Here is a 25,000-nt window from a genome sequence, read left to right on the forward strand (position 1 = left end):
TCTGAACCTCTACACACTCTTTGTTTATGCGTATCGGTTTTAGTACGAAGTAGAATATTAGGCAAGATACTTCGAGTAAGTAAAATGCTAGTTCCTGATGGAATACTTCCTGTAGGGGTAGCTGGGGACGTATATTGCTAGTTCAACCAAATGTATTGCTTATTTAAAACTAGCATTCTCTTCTAGGGGGACTGTTTTGTTGTTATTTATATAAACGGTCCAGCTGACTTTCACGTTCTCAACAGATGGACAACTAATTATTAATTTGGATAGTACAGATGCACTTTTGGGGAATGCTTATATCCAAGTCACTATTTTTCATGAACACGAACTCTATGTTTGTTACGAAAATTATTGCGTGACTAGTATTTGGAACATTCGCGAATATGCTAATTTTGTCTCGAATCTTCTAGAATATCTAATTAGTGCTGTATCATTGTGATTTAGTAATTCTATTTGAGGTCGTGTTTGTTAAGTGTAACAGAGAGGTTACGTGGATATCAAGGCAGAGGCCGTGTGTTTATACAAGAGCGACGGAGGTCGAAGTATTGTTAACAAGTCTAGCGTGTGCTTGTTGTGAAGTCCGGAGTGGAATTACTACGTTCGTGTGAAATAAACAACTTCGTTGTGTTCTGACACTGCGTTCTGATTAGACTGCAAACTATACCTACCACTTTAAAACATCGAACTCGTAACAATGTCATTCACCTAATTATTATTATGCAGCATTATAATCCTGGCTCGGATCCTGGCTCGGATCCTAGCTCGGATCCTGGCTCGGATCCTGGCTCGGATCCTAGCTCGGATCCTGGCTCGGATCCTGGCTCGGATCCTAGCTCGGATCCTGGCTCGGATCCTAGCTCGGATCCTGGCTCGGATCCTGGCTCGGATCCTGGCTTTATACTTAGTTTATCTCGAAAAAAACGGGATGGCCTAACACATTAATTTTTGAATTTCCGAGTTTTAACTTCGCATGACACCAATGTCAGTTGATGACTGGTTGGAAAAAATATCTTGCCTCGAGACTTTCAGCAGTCTTGACGTTTCAAGTATTATGAAATAAAGTTCAAGGATTTGAAAATATTCAAGTTTTAATGTTCGCGTTTGGCTCTAGTCTAGAATATGTATGAAACGGCCATTTCAGTTTTATTTTTGTTTGAATGGCAAACGAGTTTAACAAATTCGGTTTCACGCCAGCCCGGCATAACTATTCCGGGGATGGAGGGTGGTGGGTGAGGCGTAGGGGGTGAAGGGTACCATAACTGAAACAACCCAAACCTTTGCAAAAATGCTAACCTTAGGCCTATTCATTATCTAAAGCATAGTGTTTAGGCCTAAGCATTTTCGTAAAGGTTTAGTTTGTTTCAGCTATAGTACCCTTCACCACCTAACCCCACCCCTACCCCTCACTCCCTACCCCTCGCCTCCTACCCCCACCCCCCACCCCCGGAATAGTCATGCCGGGCAGCCCTGTTGTACGTTTTTGTGGGTTCTAGACAAACTCTAGAAGTGTTCCAAAACACAATTCGTACAACGATTAACAGCTTTCATCAACCGGCGTTGTTTATTGATTCATTCACTGCACCATCAAAGTTCAGTAAGACAGACCGACAGAGGTAAGCAATATTCTGACTTGGGATGCGTCATCTGGATTTAGATCTGAAAATCTGATTTTTGGGCTTTCCAATCGAACACAAAATCAGAAAAGGGATTTCGCTGCGCATCCAAAAAATCAATAGTGAGACACCCTTAAAGTGTCGAGAAACTTTCTAATAGAGGGAGATTGATGGTTTCCGGTGATCCTACCTTTTAATAAAAAAACACTTGAAAACGACCTCGACATGAATCTCTCTCTCTGTTCCCTTTTTCCGGAAGCACAACGACGCCTTTTCAGAGAGAGATGTTTGGAAATAAAATGGTTATTTCTTATGGTTAAACTAGACACATTTTGTCATCACTATTATTAGCTAAAGGATCCTCAGGAAAAATCGGCAACCGTGTAGCATGAATATTGTGCGGATTTTTTTTTTCCGATTCGAGAAGAAATTTCTGCTGGGAACTGGTGTTCCTTCAAATGACCCATTCGTGCTAATCTAGTACTGAATATTGCTTGACATTTTCTGTCCTTTAGCTGTTGTTTTTCTTTTTTTGCGATACAGACTACGTTATGTATCTAAGCTAGTATTGCTTTTTGTAATTAAGTTTTTTGCCCTTTCGCTTTTCATTTTGATTCCTATATTCTTTTTTGAGCGAGACCAAGGACACCACGTTTAGCTGTTGTTTTGTTTGCGATACAGACTACGGTATGTATCTAAGCTAGGATTGCTTTTCAATGGTAAATCATGTCAATGTTCTTTTTTAAGTCCAGTGTATATCGCCCAAGTGGCATAAGTCTACTAAATTTTTTGATATGACTAAAAACGAAATTAATTTTTGCCGCGTATTATTTTGTGGGTTTTTTATTCTGTGGGAACTATTTTTTACGGATCGGCCGGGTCAATGCGCAAAAGCCGCAAAAATTAGAATCCGCAAAATTTTCATGCTACATGGTATTTGAAACATCCGATCTGAGTTTCGCGCCATTTTTAACGACTGACAATCAAAAATATCGAGAAGCAACAGTTTTGTTGAAAACTGCTATAACCTGTAAAAGAAAAAAAAATCTACTTGCAATTGTGATTTTTTTAATATGGTTAGTGAAGTTGAGAAGTTACAGTTACAGTCACATTTCTATGTCCGAACAACTGCAGGAGATGCGCTTATGACGTATATCCTTGTTGGAACACACCAGCGGAAGAATTCGTCTGTCATCAGGTTTAAACTCATCCAATCAAATTATGTTAATAGCGGGTGTGTCGTAGCTGCGATAAGAGTTTTATCCTTACAATCAAGTTTTTTGTAATTGCATTACAAAAAGAGAAAATCATATTCTTTTTTTGAGACCTTAAAAATCTATTGTAACTTAAAACTGAACTACTCAGTGAACTTTTGAAGGTGTGGGCTCTCCAATTTTACTACCACAGAAGCTTAGAGCAAATAGATCTCCCGATCGAAACGACTATATTCAGGGGCACCCAACGAGCAAATTAAGCCAAAGGCTATTGCAATTTATAGACTGTCTAAAGAGATGTTTTTATCACCTAAAGAATTAATTTTATTTTGATCTGTTCGGATATCTTAACTGAAAACTAGTGTCTGAAAATTTTAGGGAATGAAGCTGATCTTCATTTCAAAAATTGCTATAGCTGAAAATTTGCTCGTCCGAAACTGCTAGGTGATCTTTTTAAGTGCCAAAAATTGCAAAAATTTCCCGAAAACGTAAGAGACTACTTTTCCTGGTTGCAAATATTTTAGGTGATGTCTTAGTAAAGAAATCTATAGCTGTTTGGCAACGTAGAATCCGGCGAACGCCAAACCGAAATTCTTAGAACAGTTTGACTCTCCTAAATATATTTCAGCGAAGCGTATCGCTGGGTGCCCCTGTACAGTTTGCTGAGAAATATTTTCTGGTGAGCGAAAACGTTGCACAGACACAAATTAAACACATCTCTGAATTATTTATTTTCGTCTGTTCCTCCATGCAGTAAAGCTGTGCATTAACGGCGCAAGGAATAACGACACGTCAATGCGTAATTAAGTTTTTTGCCCTTTCGTTTTTCATTTTGATTCCTATATTGTTTTTTGAGCGAGACCAAGGACACCACGTTGACAGTATTACCTTTTTCCTCATCAAAATTTACAGAAGTCCAAAATGTTGCGTCCTGAAGAAATAGAAAGCCTATCTAGGACAGTCACAAACAAGGATGAGGCAGAGCAGGTTCTTTCCAATTTTCTTCCCTTAGTTAGAGGGTTTCCAGTTAAAGAATTCCGTTCTTCCCGTCAGATGGAACACCTACCCTCAAAATATATTTGCCAGATGACTGGAGTGAGTTTTCACCCGTATGCAGTACTGGAAATGAAAATTGCTTGTTTAACAGCGTGTCAATTGTGATGAAGATGAGGCAGAGCAGGTTCTTTCGAAAAAGTGTGTCAAATGCCCGGAGGTCGCCCGGGGTATGCAAATGCAAATTCCCAACCCCTGGTGGCGACAACGTGTGCAAATGCCCTGCAGTTGCCTGGGAATGGGGTATGGGCTTTGCGGAAATTGGGGGTTTCCTTCCAACTACATTTTTCTTGGGGGGTAAGGTAGATACAACATTTTTCTTTAGGGTTCTAACATAATTACGTTTTTTCTAAAGGGTGACCCATTTCTCTTTTATTTTTTCGAAATGTAGTCAGCATTAAATAACTATTTTTCTAAAGGGGGGTAACCTCACTGGATATCATCAACTGGATCGTTATAGATATCGGCAAAAATAATAAAATTCTGAACATATTCTTTACAAATGGACTAAATTCTGAGGGTATTGGTGGATAAAATAATTTCTTAAGGGATACATGTATGACATCAATCGTCAACAGGGGGGGTGTGGATATTAAATGGAATGGCCCTTCGTCAGAGCGAAGCGAGGAATTATCGGTTACGTGTAATTTTTATAGTAGAGTAGGAGCTACGCTATTGGTGGTAACATGGCAACTTGAAAAATAGGAATATATTAGTTAAATGAAAAGCGTTCGTTAATACCGTGAGGATTAAGGGTGCCCATTTGGAAGATGAATTTTTGTTCTAGATTCTTGCGGCTTTCCATCGTACCTAGATGTAGGGAAAGGCCGCAGCTAGCCGTGTGTTATTTGGAGTGGTTAGCGAGATTAAAATGACGAGCGACTGGCTTAGATGCATCTTTGTCATTCTTCTCAACATCGCAAAGGTGTTCGCGGAATCGGTCACCTAGTCGTCTACCTGTCTCGCCAATGTATAATTTATTGCATAACGTACAGGTTATGCAATAAATGACATTTGCAGTGGTACATGTGAAACAATCGGTGATCTTAACAGATCGCTTACATGTAGGTCCCGATATCTTGCTAGTGTTAACAATGAAAAGACAAGTTTTGCATCGTGAGCGCGCGCATTTGAAAGTGCCGGGTTCCTCGTTAGTTTTGAGCGCGCTTCTAACTAAAAAGGTGCCTACGTTTTTGTCGCGTTTGAATGAAATAAGTGGAGGTTAAACGTCAGCTTTCAGAATCTCTGTACGGTGGCCAATTTACATTATCAACTCCGTTGATAAAACCAATTTTTTTTATTTCTCTTACATTGTGCGATACTTGTCATAACAGGGTGGAATCAATCTGGAAAAAAAAGTCGTCATTTGCCATTTCAGCAAAGCACGTGTTGAAAATGACACATCCCCTTTTTCCTTTGACATTGAGGCAAGGGTATGCACAAACTGCTTGTCACATTGACAAGGAAAAAGGTTATAGAATTACCTTTGAAAATGTACCAATTAAGCTAATTCCACCATCCTCGGTAATGTCTTTTCCTGGTGAGTTAAAAAATCACCATGAGGAAAGCAAAGGAAGTTGCCCCTGCTTTCCAAAATCGAGCAAAGGAACATACGTCAAGGTATGCCCGTTTCCAATAATTATGTATACATACACACTGTATGTCGATGTAAAAACATGTTTTATTATACTGACAGTGTACTAGAAAATAAAATTTGCCATCGTTGTAACGGCATATACTTAAGTTCCAAGTTTATTGCAAATTACTTAGTTTAACTTAGCCGAGTGCTCCGGCCTAATTCCACACATGCCACCTGAGCCGCTCCAGAGGATAATGAATCAAATTTAATACAACCAGACAGAAACCTAGATCTTGACAAGTGTCATTGAAATCCAAAAAGAAAATTGAGGGTAGCCATGCATTTTCTAATATAATTGTTGAATAATACGAAATACAAAGTAATGTATGGCGTTCTTTCTCAAATTTCTCAAATTGAAGCTTAAGTCTCTCAAAAATGCATGGTTACCCCCAATTTTCTTTTTGGATACCAAGAGTACTTACTACGGATAGTTTTAAACTGCACAAAAATATCACTGTATTAGTATCACCCAACTAGTGGACTAATGCAAATGCTGCATTTTGATTGGCTACGCTACTAGAGGACTATTAGTATTAGTCCTCGCGTAGAGAAAAGCGTGACATTTTCTTTCGTTTTATTCCCCAATAAATATTTCTTCAACTTGCATTTGCTAACTTTATTAAAGCCTTTTCTGTCCGACTAGTTGGGTGATTCTAAAACAATAATTATTAGACCCTTCGCCCTCAAGGACCACGGGTCAATAACCCATTTGACTTCGCTTCACGGGCTATTGACCAGTAGTCCTTGCGGGATAGGGGTCTAATTGTTAATTAGTGAGCATCACCGATAGAAAATCTGAGTATCTCGAGATGAGCAAAATGTATGTGCAATAACAATAGTTAAGGCACCGTCCTTAAAATAATTTAAAATCAGCACAATATTGATATCAAACTCCCAAATCTACATACTCAGTCTGGTAATTTACAGTTAACATTGTTAATATCATATTCCATCTAATAGTTCAGCAAGGAACAAACAACTGTATCACTGTATTGGTAAGCATCATTGATAGGAAACCTGAGTATCTCAAGATGCGCAGAATGTATGCGCAATAACAATAGTAGGCACTGTCCTTAATTACATTTTGATCCCGCAGTGGGCATGCAAGAGGGATGGGTCTATTCCTAATTATGTCAGAGACTGCTTTCCAATGCAAGAATTTGTCTTTAATAAAAACAGTACACAAAGCAGTTTGTGATGGTAAATTAGAAAGATAGTAATTTGCCGAAAGCATGTATATAACAATAAGGGATCAAGTGACAAAATATTAATTTTGCAAAGTTAACAAAGGAAACATGTGACGATGAAATTGATCTAAACAATTAAATTATTTTGCAAGGATGGAATCGTCCTTTTTGTTTTGTTTTGGTTACGATGTCATCCACCTGCATGTCATGTTGCTGTCTTTGTTAACTTCACAGATGACTTTAGAGAAGGCGAAACATGACCTCTTGTCATTAGTTTTTGTCATAAAATTTAAGAAGTGATCACATAATTTCTTATACAATGTGGATGAGATGTCAACACTTATAATATTTTTCTAAGGCTACAAATACCGGTAATTGAACCTGCATGCCTTCTTTATGGGATTGAGGGGGCAGAAAAATTCCAAATTGCAATCAAAAATCATGTGATTACTTTCCAGTTATCTAGTCATTAAAATCACCGTCAAACAAAAAGTTGTCAAGGAATGAAATATGATGTGGTGACTCAAAATCGATTGTTGTTGAAGCACGGAGGGCCCCTGCAGTAGCCATTAAATCTCGCTGTTCTCGTGAATGGCCTAAACTGGTACAGGTAGCCACTCCTCTAGACGTTGTGGAAGCACTTTTTTTATTCTTCTGCAAAGCCAGTCTGCTCTTCTGTTGATGGGATCTTAAAACTGCATTGGAACTTGATGCCGTTGAACTCTTCAGAGGAGTCAGTGAAGCACTTACCTGTTTTTCTGCTGCTGAAGGGTGAGCTTGAGGCACATTTTCTTTTCCTGCCATGTCCAATACATCTCTCACATGTAGCCTCGTGTCTTCTGACATGTGTTGTATTGTGTGCCAGATTCTACTTCCTTTCCGCTGGTTCTCTCGTGCCACCCTTCTTCCCTTCTCTAAATTGATCTTGCGTTTTAACTGCAAATCTTTCTTTGCGTCTTCATCATCTGAGTCTGGCACCCGCCCAATTTCTTGTCTGCCCACCATCGGTATCTCTGATCTGATTTTATTTATTTCCTCTTTTGTTAGCTCCTGTTCCAACTTTTTCTGTGCCTCTTCCACTGCTCTGTCTCCCTTTTCCTACAGCAAAAGTTAACATAACAACGTTGTTACCAGTGCAATAATATTATTGTTTGTCAATGCAAACTGGCTATGCGATTGAATATTTAGCCTTTACCCAAGAGATTTCAATTTCATGAGAAGCCGTGTACCGTTGGTATACCACCGTCTATGTTGACACCAATTTGCCTCTCACTGCTGGCTGCTTTGGCGTGATTGTGCTCAAACCCTCATAAAAGACAAGAGTGACTTCTGCATATTTTGGAATAGACCAGGCACCAGTATTTAAACAATTTATATTGAAATAAGGCAAGTGTTACCATGGTTAATCGGTTCCTTCTGTTGATGAATCTCTGCCGTCGCCTCTTCTCTTGGTCTGCTTTAGTTATTTGCTGATGTCTCTGATTACGGTAATACCGCTTGACCCTTTTTATGATCACTCCTCTTGAAGGTGGTACCACAGCATTGCCATCTTCATCAAATGCCATCATTTCATGAATGTACTGGTATATTTCATTGCAAAGGGAAGGATCAATTTCAGACCAAGGCACTGTTAATGGAGTGGGATGAAATGAATTACTGTAAAATCTTTAGGAAAAGTCAAAATTAAATCAAAATAATAACAAGGGAGTCTATCATTTCCATCTATTGACTGCAGAAACATGAAGTACTTTAATTAGAGAGCTCTTGGTATCAAATCTAGGATATTATTTTTTATCCCTATTCGACTGATTCAAAGTCAATCTTAACAAATTAACCTCTACATTAATGTTCCTATGAAACAGAAAAATAAAATTCAGTTGAAATGTCTTTAAAAGTCCAATAAAAGGTTTTTTAAATCCACAATTAATTGGGAAAAAAATTCCCTGTGTACTTTGTTGACACCCAACGCCATTGCAGCACAAGGCAACTCATAATCCATATCCGGGCGGGATTGTCTTACACATTGAATGCTAACTGCAAGCAAAAATGGTTTACCTTTACTGGGATCAATACGGTCTTTAAATTCATATTGAAATGCATCCTTCATTACATCCTATCAAATATTATACAAAAGCAACCTGTTAGACGTCTATAGTCCTTATACAAATTGCCAAAGGCTTCATTTACTGTGTGAACAGACACAAACTTGCACACATTTAAGTGTGGATATCTGTAAAATCGACCGGGAATATAGAGATCTAACAATTGAATAACAGCATGAAAATTACAAACAACGCTAATAACAAATCACAAGATAGCCTTAGTGCATCTTTCCATGAAAATTAAAATTGAGCTCACCCCGATTAATAATTTTATTTCAGACAACGTTAAAATTTCCTACCTCCGGTAATATTTATGGACGTCCACGCTTACGTGATATATATTTTTCATCATGAATCAAGGGGTAGTTTCTAAAGAAACTGTGGTGCTGCGTCGGTGGGGAAGTAGTATACAAAAATTTTGGTTTATCAACGGAGTTGATAATGTAAATTGACCACCGTACAGAGATTCTAGTAGAATCTCTGTACGGTGGTCAATTTACATTATCAACTCCGTTGATAAACCAAAATTTTTGTATTTTTCATCAATTGTCTAATCGTCTGTTCTGCAATCCCAAAATCTTTGGTTATACTTACCAAAGGCACAGATTTTGACGGAATAGTAGACTAAAATGAGAAACAATGAACGAGAAACGTGGTTAAAGAGAGTGTACACAGCTCTCTGCGAAGTAAACCACTTATCTTCAATTAATTGGCTTAATTGATGTACTTACGTGATTCTCCTGTACTGTTTGCTCGATAAAAGAGCTCAGGGCATTTCTTGAGGCAGGATTATTCAACAGGACTTGAATCAGTTCTTCCGGATTCTCGACTTCCATGCTTAAGTATTCCTGTTTGTTAATTTACGAGAAAATCACGCTTGAAAACCAAGGAGAGAAGGCGGAGTAAATTGTTACGAATCCCGTCAAATCTTCGCAAAGAAAGTCACGCAATTCTTCGCTTACGATTTTCCTGTCGTGGGTCGTGCGCACGTCAATAGATGATTATCACAGTAATAGGGTGTTGCTAATGAGAAAAGTGAAACTATTTCGTCTCGGCTGACATAATTTCAAGAAATGGCCGAAAGTAACTCTGACACCGGTTATAGGAAGTGTTTTTGCCCCAATTGTCACGGTTGTTTGCGAGCACGAAGAACGGTATACAGGCATCACAAACTGTTTGGGTTGGACCGTTCAAGATGGTCAGGATGCTACAGTGAAAGTAACCAGCCAGCCAAAAAAGCGAGGTTTTCGGATTCTCACAAGCCGGATTTGGAAGGTGAATTTTGTCAACATTTTGTTTTGATCTTGACATGTATAGATGGTTTTCCCCGGAGGTTTTCACAGTGACGTCATCAAATTCTGAAAACAAAACTGCAATTTGTTTTGCATTTTTAACTTTCAGAGGTTGAAGATGTTCTAGAAATAAATCTTTTTTCAAGTTTCGAGTTATATGACATCTTTCGTTTCGAAAATACAGTATTTTGAATTGACGAGTTGTCACCTTGCGTGACACCATGATACAAAGTTGTTTGCTTAAAGTGGTACTATGATCAAAAAATCAGTTCCTTTTTCTCTTCAGATTTTGAAAGCGTGTTCGCTTAACACCTAACTGGCAAAATTTTGAGCTTTTATTTTTGTCCAAAGGCTGTTTACTTTCAGTGTAAGTTTTGGATTTCACGGTCCGCCATTACTCACTTCCAAAAACGACCGATTGGACTTCAGAGGGTTGGATGTAGGGAAAAGTGACGACATTTACTCACTATTTTAAAATTTCGGCGTGTAAACACAATTTATTATGGTTTAAAAGTCTGAAAGCCTGAAACTCCCGTGCTGCATATTAATTTGGCCGCGTACACACGCATTGAATTCTCAAAACAATGAGTCTTTGACGTCATTTTCTCCTCGTTCCAGCTCTCTCAAGATTTTAATGTTAGTAATGGCGGACCGATAAATAAGAAAATTCCAGTTAATTAAAATAAACAGGTGTCTTTTTAAAATCAGAACTTAAAACTTGGGTCAGTTAGTGTTTAGTCAACATAGTTTTGAAATCCAAAGGGAAAAAAAAGTTTTGTTTTTTTTGGTGTAGTACCACTATAAAAATATATCAATGACTATGAATCTCAGCAGGCTGAGCGTTTCAAGTACATTAGGAGATGTGTCCTTACATATGTATTGCATCTCATGAGCGAAAAGAAAGTTATTTCATCGCCAAGTGAATTCCAGATGTTCGTGTCGATTTCTGGTCGCCATAATGGTGCTCAACAATGGTGTACCACATTGTGGAAAGTTACGTGAAACGCTTCAACAAAAAATTATCATTTGGTAGAACCAAGATGGTTCCTTTCAAGACATATCCATTTTTACCTCCTTCAGAGTGGATTAAAATGTTTTTTAAGCAAGAACAATTCTTGCACCTAATTAGAGACCGCCCTGAACCTTCAAAAACCGAGTACAGGGATATCTGGGATGGAAAGATTTTGCAACAGTTCCTGATGGATCCTGATGACATGACAAAACCGCTGCTAAAGGATAAAATGAATTTGGCATTGCTGCTCTATCTAGATTTCTTCAACCCATTCCAAAGGGCTGTCTACTTTTGTGGAGCCATCTATATGAGTGTACTGAACATCCCAAAGAGTCAGCGCTTCAAAGCAAGGTGGTCAATGCTTATCGGCTTGATACCAGGTCCATCAGAGCCAGAAGGTCATGTCAATACCTATTTATCACCCATCATTGATGACCTAATTACATTATACTCTGGAATTCAGATTAATTCATTGGGTCCGGGGAAAATATTCAGCCGCTCTATTCTTCTTCCCATCTTGGCTGACCTCCCAGCCTCAAGAAAGGTGTCACAGTACAAAAGTCACAAAGCAGATCTGCCCTGTGATAAATGTTGCTTCCAGGCAGTTTGTGAAAAAGGGATGATTGGAGCAAGTGGCAAGATAAGTTTTTACTCAGACTCAACCAAATGTCTTGCTGAAGCAGTTGAACTTATGTTGAAAGACCCCATCATGAGGCATGAGGTAGATGATATTTCCTGTCTTCTCCAAAAGCACCATAAACTGTATGCTAGGGTGCTTGGAAAGTATGCCGTAAGTGTGAATTACCACATGGCACTACACATTCCTGAGCTTATTCAGAATTGGGGCCCCCCAACAAGCTGGTGGTGCTTTCCGTACGAACGACACATTGGCCTTTTACGTGACATGAACAACAGTGGAAAAACTGTGGAAGAAGAAATTTTTCTCAACTTTGTTGTGCAGCACTTAATTAGTACTTCAAAGATCCCAACATTAGAGAGCTTCCAAGAAAAATGCATCCCTTTGCAACTGAAGCCATTCCTTAATCAGTGCCTAGATGATCATAGTGCAGAAAGGCAGGAGGAAATGGTCAGTTTACCTCAGCATACAAGCAGAACGCTTTTTTAATGGGCTTGATTGCATTTATAAACTAGCTCCATCCAGAACACAAGGAATATTGGACACTCAGTTGAGAGTGGAAAGAGAAGATTTCCCAGAAGAAATAGCCAAACAGTGGAGAGTTCAGATGTTGCCACCACGAAGAATGAAACAAAGACCAAAACTTGAATTTTTTATTGAACTTAAAAACTACTTGTCACACATTTATGACGATTCACTGTTGTCCGTTGAGCCATGCATTGACACATTTGATAGATGTGATGTAAATGGTTCCACTTTCTCTTCAGCATACAACAGAACAGACAGAGGTCAAACAGCCCTTGTTTATTGTGTGGACAAGTTAGATGGGAGTGATAGTGAGAATGTTTCTTCCTATTTTATTCAGGTTAATTTCTTTTTCACTGCATGTGTCCACTTGAAAGGGTCAAATGGAGCCACTAGCATGAAGATACACCATCTTGCAAACGTTAACTGGTTTCACTTTGCCAACAAGAACCATGCTTCTGACAAATTAGCTGGATTGCCAGCCTTGAAAAGCACTTTTTATCATGGAGATCATATTGTCAATGTGAGAAGGTTGATACGTAGGGTGACTACACTTCAAGTTAAGAAGAACTATCAATTAGTGACTAATCTGAGTCGATGACTACATTACGTACCTTGAGTATCGCAATCAGTGAAACCCACAGAGTAACCCACTAAAACTGTAGGATGATGCTTCAGAAGACTGGCCAATAACTACTTAAACTTCCTCAATTACCCAGATATCCATTCTGTATTATAGCACTTAAGAAGATGAAGGTTCAGGCCCAAGTGGTCTTGTCCAAAATGCATGACACAGGTCATTTTAAGGAAAGTTACCAAATAATAATATCACTTGAGAAATTTGGGTAATCAAATGGTGACAAATGAAATTAGGGCATAATTTTACACATGTTTTGTCCAAAATCAAATAATCTCCATTGATTAGCTACATTGTTTTAAACTTACTCCTTAATTCTCAAACCTGGGTACCATGTTGGTAATGTAGGAAAAGTTGCAATGGCAACATTGTAATTTCACATGTCAAATTAAAAATGAACCCTTAAATTTCGTTCCAAAATTAAGGAGTTATTTGTCACCTGTGTTATTAGCCAAATAATTACTTGAGAAACGTTGGGAACAAGACAAATTTCAATATATAAGATAGACGTACATTGTATTTCTGGTTTGATAAGTGCAATTGTTGGTTTTACTATTATTACAATAACTGTCAAAATTCTTATGCACTGATTGGTTTGTGGCCATGAACTACATGTATGATGTCAACAGTAACACGATTGAGCACATGCTGTCTCAACAAATGTGAAACCAAACAGTAGGGTGATTTTGTTACATTGTACTTTTTTCCCCAAGTTATTGTCAGTTGTCTGTGGTCTGTACTCTTATAGAACATAGAAAATGTTGGCTCGTAGTTCCACTTGAAACTTGAATATTTCAAGACATTAAATGCTGTATAATGGTACAGATTAAAGAAAACTGATGTCAATTTTATAATTACATGTAAGCTTTTATCATTAAAATGATAATTAAACTCAATTTTTTTCCAAATTATGTTTAGCAATTACCAGTAGATTTATTAAAGGTTTCAACAAATCATCTAATTAGATACTGCAATATAATCTGGAAGCACAGCAACTGATAAAAAGGGATTAAATAGGCCTGGCTGGTCACTATTCACTTAATTATAATATGGCTCTTGAAGAAAATAGGGTTGGTTTCCATCGAGTTCTAATATTTCACGAAAATGTTTAATCATACGACCTGAAATACATCAAGAGTTGGGACATAAAAAAATAATTGCTTCGCATTATAACTACAAATTGAACACACCAAGGCACACTTTTGCATACACAAGAGACAATAATATAATGTGCAACCTTGACAATACTGTAAATTTCAGTGAAGTTTCCAACGATTTACCATTGTTTAAGCTCGCTTCTCACAACGTGTGCAATGTCTTCAAACAAATGATCAATACATCCAAATAAAAATTGCTTCAACATGCAAATACAAGATCAATAACAGGTGAGAGCTGACTTACCAAAAGAATGCTCTCAGATTCTCTCAGACACCTCACACACTGCCAGTCGTTTTCTTGCCTAATATCATGGAAATCACACTTTTTTTTCTCCTCCGTGTATCACACGTTGTCACAAGTGCTTATTTTAAACATGGTTCAGATTTTAATAAGTTAGTAACGATATTGAATCCACGAACAGTTTCAAGAAAGCAACGAATCCTAAGTTATGATTCCACCAATGATTTTTCGGGCTGCTGGAATCATACCACGTGATTCAGGTGAATCGTATTTGATTCCAGTGTCGATTTTCCAAGTGTGGATAAATCATCATGTGATTGGTGTTATGATTATCCAGCCTTGAAAAATCATAAGCAACAATTCCAATGCCCTGTTAAATCACCTTGTGAATTTAACAACATAATTCCACAAGTAAATTTCCTGTGGAAATATAAAACAGCAAACAAGAATTTCCTTAGAGCAAAATTAATGTTGCTTTAAAACATTAATGACAACCCAACTTACGGTGCTCATAAAATATTAACAATCTCTCTCCTATGTTCTTTGTAACTGTCTTTAATCTTGTTTTACATTCAGATTATTGTCCATTATCCAAGTAAAATTATCTCAAAGGAATTGCAAGCACACTTGTGCACATACAGCCTGTGTGTAATTTGCTCCTTGCATAAAGAACACACCAGCTGTTACTTTGGCAGCATTCAGAAGCAAACGTTTGCTCTCGAGATTAGCAAAGTTTCAGCAACAGAAATTGATGCTAGAAATCTACAATAGAAATACCTCGACTAGGAAAAGGGGGCAGTATAGAAATAATTGTCAGATCCAAATTAATCAATGCTATGTTAGGTGAATCAGGGAGGACATCTTTAACTAAATCTCGCAAACCTGGAAATGCGCTACTTTAACGATACCTTCGAAAGGTCCAGCGTATTTCCCCGCCGATATTCCGAATGATTTCCTGTATATTTTGTGGTGTGATTGAGACTTCTCCTCGATCAAAACTTAGCGAGTATGGCGATCAAGTGATTTCTGTGTAAGAAGAAACGAAACGACTTCACGGCTTATTGACCTCTGATTGGGCAGAAAAACACAAAGAATTTCTGGCACCAATCAGAATTGAGAATGACCTCTGCTGTTTGGAAACTTGTCCCCAGAGCTCCCCAGGGGCTCTTCTCGCCCTACTGTGCTTTTCTTGGTCGCCACTTTCTTTCGCCCGTTTACACTTCCCCTGCCTCGCGATCTGCCCCTGGGTCTCTGAGGATGGTTCTGGAGGCGACTTTCCATTACTGCAACTACAGTCGAGATGTGTGCTTATCCCTGTAGGGATTGTTAAGACTATCCTAGAAGGTATATTTAGCTGCTTTGATTTTCATTTTGTTAACGGTTTTTGGAAATCGTGTCCCTCAAGTTTCTTCCGGTTTTAAATAGTGATGATTTCACCTGTGACCACCCTGCGAGCAGAGCCACCTTTTGTCTTTTTCTTTACTGAGGAGGAGAAAAGTAGGCTCTGCCCGAATCGCGTCAACTGTTTGAAGCCGCCGCAGCCCGAACTTCTGGACTACTCAATCTTGTTTTCTCTCGTCAAACCGGTTATTCAAGTGCGAGCGTCCCTTTAGTGACAAAACCGATGGTTATAATTGAGCCCGCTATACCATGAAAAACCAAGATGGTAGCGAGATCTGGCATATTAGACTTGGGTTCGAGACTGTATCCTGGCAACATGCAGCGCATATTCAATAGAGATCTTACTTGATTCATGCAGAGCCTTTCTCGAGAACGCCAAAATCGAGCAAGCAAAAGAAAGGCTCTGCTTGCAAGGTGACCTGTGACGAGATACATTGTAGACCACGGACGATCTGTAAAGTAGTTTTCATTTTACCCAAAAAAGCGATGGATAGCACATCCTTCTGTTGGAAAATTAATTGCTTGTAATAATTTGAGAACCAAGAGCTCTTTATCAGCATCGGCATTTTTCTTGCATTTTGCCTTCGGGTTCGAGCATTTTCAACCAGGCGGCTGTACGCAGAAACTTGTTTGCTTCTTGTGCAGTGGCAATTTAAACTTACTTGACATTTCCTCCTGCATAAATATTCCTTTACCGATCTTTTTCATAGTGTGCCAGTCTTGCAGAGAAAGATCAAGTGAGAGCTCATCAATTTTCTGTCACTTTGCTTCATTTTGACTTGAAATTTGAATTTTTTCAGAGACTGAGAAGTTTCCTGCATTTGGTATTTGAAGAAATTGAACATCCCAGATTAAGTTAAACCACTGCAAAGGTACATGTACACCCTAATGTATCCCTCTGATGTCTTAGGCCCGGTTCAGGTGCCGTACTTCACATGACCTGAATTGACTTCATTGAATTAAGTTCATGTGAAGTACGGGGTCCGAATAAATTCAGAATGACCGGTACATGTATAATTCTGATCGGCTAAGCAATTTTCCCCGCCTGGCTTAGCTGGGAATTATGCCTGTGGAGCGGCCTTTATCCAGACACCGTACTTCACATGAGCTGAATCAAATGCAGAAACTATTACAACTTTGCAATTTTCTTGAGTCATTGTATGCTTCTGTGGAATTTCGGCGCAATTAAGTTAAGCTTCTGAATCAATTCAGACACTACAAGAGCTACCTGAATTGGTTCCCAAGAATTTTTACAACTTTGCTGATACTTCTATCTCACATTGCTAATTACTATTCTACAAAAAAAAAATGGGGGTCTCTGAGTTCATTTGTGAGATATAAGCAAGTAAAGATGAAATATAGGGTGTTTTTGAAGAGCTTTCATGTTGCCATGGTAACCTATTACGTTACAATAGTGGGCGCATTTTGTTAAACAATTGGTGTTTCAAATGGAACCATAACATAGCTGTTACGTGATAAAGTATAGTACATGTAGTTATAACCCTTCTAATAAAAAGGTCTCAAAAAGTGGTGAAACTGGTTCAATCCACCTTAAAGGCCCACCTTCAACAGACAGGCATTGCGTGCCTCGGAACAATTTTCATATATGAAAATTCCACCCAAATCCGAGATTCATCCAATTAAATCGCTGCGATAAGAAATGCGAATTTCCATAACAAAAACAAACGGTCGAAAAGCCTGTCGGTTGAAGGTGGGCCTTTAAGCTTAGCATAGACGTTAATTTCCAGTGCATCTTTGATTGATCTCTTTAGTTTGGCACAAACAAGCTAGAGCATCTAAATGCTGGCACATAACTGTCTGCTCTCCTCAGGGGATTTTCCGTGGGGGAGAGTGTGCAAAAAAATAATTTGGACCTGCAAACCATGAGTGGCAGAGTGGTTGTTGCAATGGGAGGCAGTGTGATGAGTTCATTGTGGGCTGGACTTGTAATCCAGAGTTTCTGGCTCCGGCCTCACTCTGACCACTGGCTGAAGTAGATGGTTGTAATTGTTTAATATTTCATTGACCCTGAAAACGTTAATTTGTAGACAATTAGTCATGTGTTTATAATCATTTTAAATTACTGGTTGCCGATGAAATGGTACATGTATATGAAATGAATCATATATGAACTGCGGATATGAAATCAAGTGAAGCTATGATCTTCGCAGTTATGATAGCAATTTTTGCAACTGCGCAGCGAAGCCTGAAAAATTCAGGACTTCAATTGGGTTTGACCCCGTGACCTCGTGATTCCGGTGCGACACTCTAACCAACTGAGCTATGAAGCCACTGACGTTGGGAGCAGGTCATTTTTTTTTTTGCTGACCTTAATGGGCTCTAAACTTGAGCACGTAGTATGGTAATCAGGGATGGCACTAGGATTTTTCAATCTGGGTCCTGGGACCCGCATGTTCGGCCAAATTGGGGTCCTAAGCATTTTTTGGGGGTCCCAAAATCTTGGTGACCCTCTGCGAGAAAAAGAGAGTAACCAACTTGGAATTAATATTGACGCATATGCATAGGACCGGCCGACAAAGGCTTTTTCTAGAGTCGTTACATTCATTCCTGGACAAGAACTCTGTTAATGAAAGAGCACCCTTTCCAAGGGTTTACGCATCACTGGTTTCCTCCCTTAGGAGCAACGAAGAGTGACGTCTTTTGCTATATATTTGCATTCAGTGACTTAAAGAGTACATTCCTCTGAAGAAGACTGCAGAAGGCGGTCGAAAATTTAGTTTTAACCTTTTTAGATGTTTTAAACCCCATTTCTTAGAACTTCAATTATGATCACAGATCGCTCCAACAGTTTTACAAACAACAGAATATACTGACAAATCAAAGCAAGTTGTGTGAGTTATTTAAGTCAGTGCCTTGCGTCCTGGGACGCAATAAAATTTCGATGATGCATTTTTTGGATTTTATTTGCGTAAAAATGCACGATTTCTGCGTTAACGCGATTCCTGGTAATGTGATACTGGTCAGCGGATACCTTGTTTTGACAGGTGTCAATTGATCAAAAGATAGATCTCCAGTATCAAAGATGTGGTCATCACTTCTTTCCATCCCTCAAACTGACATTTCCCTTTTTATTCAACTTATACGACGTACAGTCTACTTTAGACTTCAAATCTACTTCAACGAAACAAAGATTTTAAACAAGCTGAGAAGATTCACAATAGGCGAGGCAAAGAGTTGAACCCGGATCGATGGCTTCACCTTACAGTTTCTGATATTCACTAGACTAACGAGACAACCTCAGTAGCTCCCAACATCAGTGGCTTCATAGCTCTGTTGGTGAGAGCGTCGCACCGGAATCGTGAGGTCACGGGTTCAAACCCCGTTGAAGTCCTGAATTTTTCAGGCTTCTCTATGCAATTGCAAAAATTGCTCTCATAACTGCGAAGATCATTGCTTCACTTGATTTCATATCCGCAGTTCATATATGATTCATTTCATATACCATTTCATCATTGATTCATTCCTCACGGGAACATTAGAACCCACAAATGACCAGCTACCAACGTCAGTGGCTTCATAGCTCAGTTGGTTAGAGCGTCGCACCGGAATCGCAAGGTCACGAGTTCAAATCCCGTTGAAGTCCTGAATTTTTCAGGCTTCTCTACGCAATTGCAAAAATTGCTCTCATAACTGCGAAGATCATAGCTTCACTTGATTACTGGTAGCTGTTGTTATGGTCCAGGGCACTGCAGTAAGAGTACAGAAGGAAAGGTTTTTACTGTACTGGCACTTACTGGTTTGGTAAGAGATACCCACATTTTCTTATGTAATGTCAGTTGGACTTTCTGTGCTCTTTCTGTTGGTCATTGTTTTATTTCACCCCATAAACTTCCATGTTTGGATAATGACAAAGAGGTGTGATGAAAGTTATTATTTTTTCATTCTTTGCTTGCACAGTCTAGAAAGTAAATATTAGGCAAATTTGTGCAAACATGACTTGTCCATTGCCCATGCACCACTAAGCACCCACGTCCTAACCTTTGCCAAAATTACCATATGTCGGGATGAGCATTTAGCTGTAAAATAATTATGGTAATTGCTCTAAATACTCAGTGTTTATATTGTAAACCATTTCTGCAGTTCTCTGTCAATTGGAATTGGAATCATGTCATCTGTAGAAGCAGAGGAGATTTTTGCCCAAAGCAAGGAAGCACTGGACGTTACTCTTTTAGGGAGTGAATGGAATTCATCGTCTGGGGGGTTGTCAACATTAAACAGAGAGCTTGCAATTCATCTGTCACAACAGCCAAATGTCAGAGTTGCTATGTTGGTTCCAGAGGGTGCTTGTAAAGATGAAGACAAAAAGGCAGCCCAACATTTTGGGATCACTGTTCTTGATGCAAGGCAATGCCCAGGCTTTAGTGAACCTCTGGACTGGTTGGGCTTCCCACCTCAAGATCACAGAATGGATGTTGTTGTCGGCCATGGTGTGAAACTTGGCCGGCAAATTACGGTCATAAAACGGTCTCCACAATTCCAAAACTGTAAATGGGTACACGTAGTGCATACTGCTCCAGAAGACCTAAGCAAATATAAGGCTTATGATAATCCTACTTCAAGGGGTGAACAGAAGCACTGGGATGAGGTTGGTCTTTGCAAATATGCTGACCTTGTTGTTCCAGTGGGACCAAGACTTAAAAGGGCTTACTCTTCCTATTTGCAGGGGTGTAAGAAGGTAGAGGATATTTTTGAAATAGCTCCTGGTCTATTTAATAGGGAATTTGGGAATTTAGTGCAACAGGCCAAAGTTGAGAGTGATGATGATTTTAAGGTGTTGTTGTGTGGACGTGGAGATGATGAGGACTTTGAACTGAAGGGATATGACATTGCTGTTCAGGCATTTGCTGATAAACGCCTGAAAGGAAAACTTTATTATCTTCTGTTTGTGGGTGCCCCTGATGGGAAGCAGGATGAGGTCAGGAGAAGACTTCTCGACTGTGGAATTACAGATCAACAGCTGACAGTGCGAAAATTTGTACAGAACCGGGCAAGAATGAAGGATCTTTTTTGTGAAGTCGACCTTGTTATCATGCCTTCAAAATCAGAGGGATTTGGTCTTGTTGCCCTTGAAGCTCTATCGGCTGGTTTACCAGTTCTTGTAGGAAGTAATTCAGGATTTGCTAGAGCAATAAAGAGCATTCCCTTAGGAGTATACAGCATAGTTGATTCAGAAGATCCAGGTAAATGGGCTGAAGCAATTGAGGGTGTCAGTGTAAGACACAAAGTGTGCCTTGAAGAAAGCAAATTGCTGAGAGAAGCTTATGGCAAGGAATACTGTTGGAAAAAACAATGTGAGGAATTTGTTGACAAGTTATGGAGTATGGTTCATGGTATGGTAATTAATATCTATTTTCATCTTTATTTATTTATTTTTTTAATATATTTAATCAATCATCTATAATTTATTTGCCATTATAATATGAAATTGCAATTACTGGTATATTAAACTTAAAACATATATAAAGTGGCGAGGACACCCGTAAAAAACAATAAGGCTTATACTAAGAGGTCTCCTTGGTGATACCTGAATAAGAAATTCTGTTTCAGTTCCCAGAGGACCTTTTGCCCTTTTTTTCAGTCCTGTTGGCTGGAAGTTAGGGGCAGATTCATTTTTAGACAGAACATTGATCCTGATTTAGAAAACCACAAGAATTCTGTCCTTTCATGTGGGTGTGGTCGCCAAAAGTAATGACTAGCACGTTGTCCAAAGGTTAAGGGCTTGAAATTGCGACTCTCTGGTCGCCAATGCGACCAAAAATTGAGTGCTGGCGACTAGATTTTCAGAACTGGTCACCAGTTGGCGAATCGCGGCTTGTCTGATAACCCAGGATAAACAGTAGACAACTTTTTTATTTGAATCTTTATATGATGAAATCATTCAGAACTGGTGGCTAGAACAAGACTCACCTTTCTTTCTCCATTAAAATAATGTATAAATACTACAAGAAAATCGGTTTCTCACATTGTTAATTAATAGCACAAATGTACTTTGCTACTTCGATCACCACGTTCACTAGGCGCCATATTGTTTCAGCGGCTTCATGGGATTATGGGCGCACTTAAACACGGTATGCTTCTGGCCGGTTACGTGAATTTTAATTTTTGGCCCGGAATAGGAAGATTCAACAAGAAAGTTAATTGAAAATTTAAATCCATCTTCAGTTGTGAATGCTGAAAACGAGGACCTCTTCGGAACTAGCTTGATACTGATAATGAACCTGGACATCGCATAACGAGTTTGAAATTTATATGGAACCTTCAAAAAGAAACCTGTACCCTTAACGTAAAGTGGGTTGGAGAACTTGTCCCCTCTGTTAGAAAGCGAACAACTGCAAAATTGACATTTATTAAAGGTGATCAATAAATGGAGATAAATATCGATAGAAAAGTACGTTAAGAAACCAAGTTCCTCTGATTCTAGAGGCTACTGAAACCGTATACGACCCGCTCCTTTTATTTTATCTCGGTCGGAGACTGGTACAAGCATTGTGGTTGCGTGGGGGCCTAGGCCGAGCAATAATTATTGTAGTATTGGGTTTAGTCAAGATCAAGGTACTATCGATCTCAGACGTCCGTGGACAAGGGTTTTTTCCAGCCCACTTCACAGACGGTTGATTTCAGTCTGCGGTTAAAAATTCTGATCATGTGATAACATTTTTGTGGCTAACACCCACCACGTGGCACTATTCCTTTAATCTTCCCACGGCCAAGAAAAGAAAAAAAACTGAAGAAAAGTTTCCACCTGCTTTCCTCGGACAAAGCTTTTAATGGGTTTCCCTTAATAGTTTCCGCCGGTTTTACTCGCCGTCAACATCGTTTCATGCTTTTTCCCTTTCGGGAGAGTAACAGAAAATGGTGTCACGAGATCCGTATAGCCACAAAAAATGTCATCACATGATCAGAATTTTTTATCTGCAGACTGAAATCAACGGTCCGTGAAGTGTGCTGAAAAAAAGCCTTTGTCCACGGACATCTGAGATCGATAGTAAGTTGCTTGCCACAACTGCGTTTAGAAGAGGTGAAAAGCAAGGATAAAGGACCCAAGTTTGCCTTGCTATGGAAAACACGGACTGTGCTTTGCTCCATTTCAAATAACCTTAAAGAACACCGCCACCAAACTAAAGACAAATCCGAAAACAACAATGGCTTTAGAGATCTTTCTCAAGCTTTTTTTTTTTAAATTATGACTTTCTTTGCATGCAAAGTTGGCGACCAAATTTAAATTTATGATCTGGCGAACAAATTTTCCCCATTAGTCGGTAGCTGGCACCTTAGCAAAAAAGTTAATTTCAAGCCCTGTAGGGGCTGTCCTCCCCACAAGCCGCCTTGCTCCAATGATAAAGTACATCCTATTTAAGGGTTCCCTTGGGGTTTCTGTCCCTTTGTTGAGGCCATTAGCTAGAATAATAAAATTATAGGACTATGACATGGAGACTTAATTATGAAATGTGGCTAGTTTTACATGTACAAAATGGTTTTCCATGAAGGTCTTCTGTAAGAGGATAAAAGATGCACATACATGTAATTGGACGATACAGGTATCACACATTTACCGGGCAACGATGGGTCAGTTGGTTGAGCATTGGGCTGCCATGCGGGAGGTCATGACTTTGACTCCGGCTAGACCAACACTCAGGGTCGTAAAATAAGACTTTCAAGTCTTCTCAGAAAAGGACTATAACCCGTAGGCCCCGTCTCACAACTTTTTCTGTTAATCAACACTGTGGGACATAAAAGAATCCACACTCTGTTTGTGAATAATAGGGGGAACCCCTCCTGGTGTTGTGGTCTGTCCTCATTTGAAGTACATGTGTTGGTTGGGTGGGTGGGTGGGTGAGATTGAATATAGACTCAGATACATGTAGCAGCTGCCGGGGATGCCTTTACAAGATGTCCTTTCTCATCCAATAGAAAGAATGATATTTATTGTAAACCGCCATGAGTCTTTGCGCCATGAGTCTGGGGAGTGGGGTGGTTTAGTGGTCATCAACCGTGCCTCCCATCTCTGCGACCCGGGTTCAACTCTGGCTCGGGTCGTATGTGGGCTGAGTTTCAGTCGATCTCAATCTGACTCCGAGGGTTTTTCTCCGGGTACTCCAGTTTTCTTCCCTCCTCAAAATCGACTGTTTGACCCATTCACACCTAAAGTGCTCCATCCTCATCTCCAGAGCCCGCTTTTCATTTTACCACCCCCAAAAACATGGACTCAGTGACCACAGCCAAAAATATGCACAGTTGTGGTAATGGTATAATATTGTAGCCATTGATGACTGTTGTTTCAAATTTCTGAAAATGGGCAGCTGAAGAGTTGGAAATCTATGATTCCCGGACTTCCTGCTTTTGCTGTGGCCAGAGTCAGTGTTCTTGGCGCGGACCAAAAGAAAAGAAAACTCTGGGGATGAGAATGAATTGACGAGTAAAATAGTCTGCTGTTAGCCAAAGGACCATAGAATCTACAAGTCTCACACTTAGGTGGGGAAGGGTTAAGTTCCTAATCCTTGGAAATAAGAGTTTATTTGGTGAGCTAAAAACGCTTGTTTAATATTCAGTACAATGTGTCCCATTTTTTAAATGGCTCCAATTTAAATTTCTAATTCCTTTTTTATTTACTAGTCAAAGTTAATATTCGAAGAATCATCCAATGACTGTAATTTGGTCTCTTCGTCAGAGAGCTCTACTTGTCCAGCCTCAGCTGCAGATAACTTGGTTGAACAACAGCCTACAGGAGCAGTGACTTCAAACAGAGAAAATGCAAACGAGTCAGGCCAAAGAAGAAGTTCAAAATCCAATGCAGAGGAAGGTATACTACAGTAGTTTTTGTGTTTTGCTTCTCACAGCTACACTGAATGCCAGTATACAATTTATTTTAAAGTTTAAGGTAAGGTTATACATGGTCATGTATGAGCTAGAATGCTACAGTAGGAACTCAATTATACAACATTTAAAATGTGGTGTAATGCAATGTGTGTGTATGTTATTTAAAAAATACAATTTAAGGCTTTAGAGGTGCTACATTACCTTTTTGTGGTAATTGTATGTATTACATGTACATGTACATTATTTAAAAAATTAATTATGGTGATAGTTACTAGTCAAAGAGTAGTTTATTCCCATGTACTCCATGAGAGCATTGGCCCTAGTTATAGAAATGGACCCACACAAGGACAAAGAAACACTTGGTTGTGGATTCAATTCCCACCCTGGTCAGAGTTTTCTTTGTTTTTGCATGGGCCTACTTCCAATACTAGGGCTTGTGGGTGAAATGT

The 25,000-nt window shown here is 39.2% G+C and overlaps 2 protein-coding genes and 1 long non-coding RNA gene across 3 annotated transcripts in view; 1 reads left to right on the forward strand and 2 right to left on the reverse strand.

Annotated features, from left to right (window-relative positions):
• LOC138014978 (uncharacterized) overlaps window positions 1-15,866 on the reverse strand; it is a 177,416-nt gene extending 161,550 nt beyond the window's left edge. Inside the window, exon 1 of the long non-coding RNA XR_011125455.1 lies at window positions 15,777-15,866. This is a non-coding gene — a long non-coding RNA (uncharacterized lncRNA). The remainder of the gene's footprint in view (window positions 1-15,776) is intronic.
• Window positions 5,826-10,133, reverse strand: LOC138015747 (uncharacterized). The gene is made up of 5 exons (XM_068862858.1): window positions 9,543-10,133; window positions 9,406-9,435; window positions 8,765-8,822; window positions 8,107-8,336; window positions 5,826-7,807 (listed from the first exon to the last, which is right to left on the reverse strand). The coding sequence occupies exons 1-5, from the start codon at window positions 9,645-9,647 to the stop codon at window positions 7,172-7,174; spliced, it is 1,059 nt and encodes a 352-aa protein (XP_068718959.1). The 5' UTR covers window positions 9,648-10,133; the 3' UTR covers window positions 5,826-7,171.
• Window positions 15,867-16,511: 645 nt separating the features above from the next.
• LOC138017525 (uncharacterized) overlaps window positions 16,512-25,000 on the forward strand; it is a 20,446-nt gene continuing 11,957 nt past the window's right edge. The window contains exons 1-3 of the mRNA XM_068864589.1: window positions 16,512-16,585; window positions 19,815-21,064; window positions 24,403-24,534. Coding sequence (XP_068720690.1) covers window positions 19,840-21,064; window positions 24,403-24,534 — 1,357 coding nt within the window. The 5' untranslated portion in view covers window positions 16,512-16,585; window positions 19,815-19,839. The remainder of the gene's footprint in view (window positions 16,586-19,814; window positions 21,065-24,402; window positions 24,535-25,000) is intronic.

Source organism: Montipora capricornis, chromosome 9 (assembly GCF_036669925.1).
Source record: "Montipora capricornis isolate CH-2021 chromosome 9, ASM3666992v2, whole genome shotgun sequence".
Taxonomy (NCBI): domain Eukaryota; kingdom Metazoa; phylum Cnidaria; class Anthozoa; order Scleractinia; family Acroporidae; genus Montipora; species Montipora capricornis.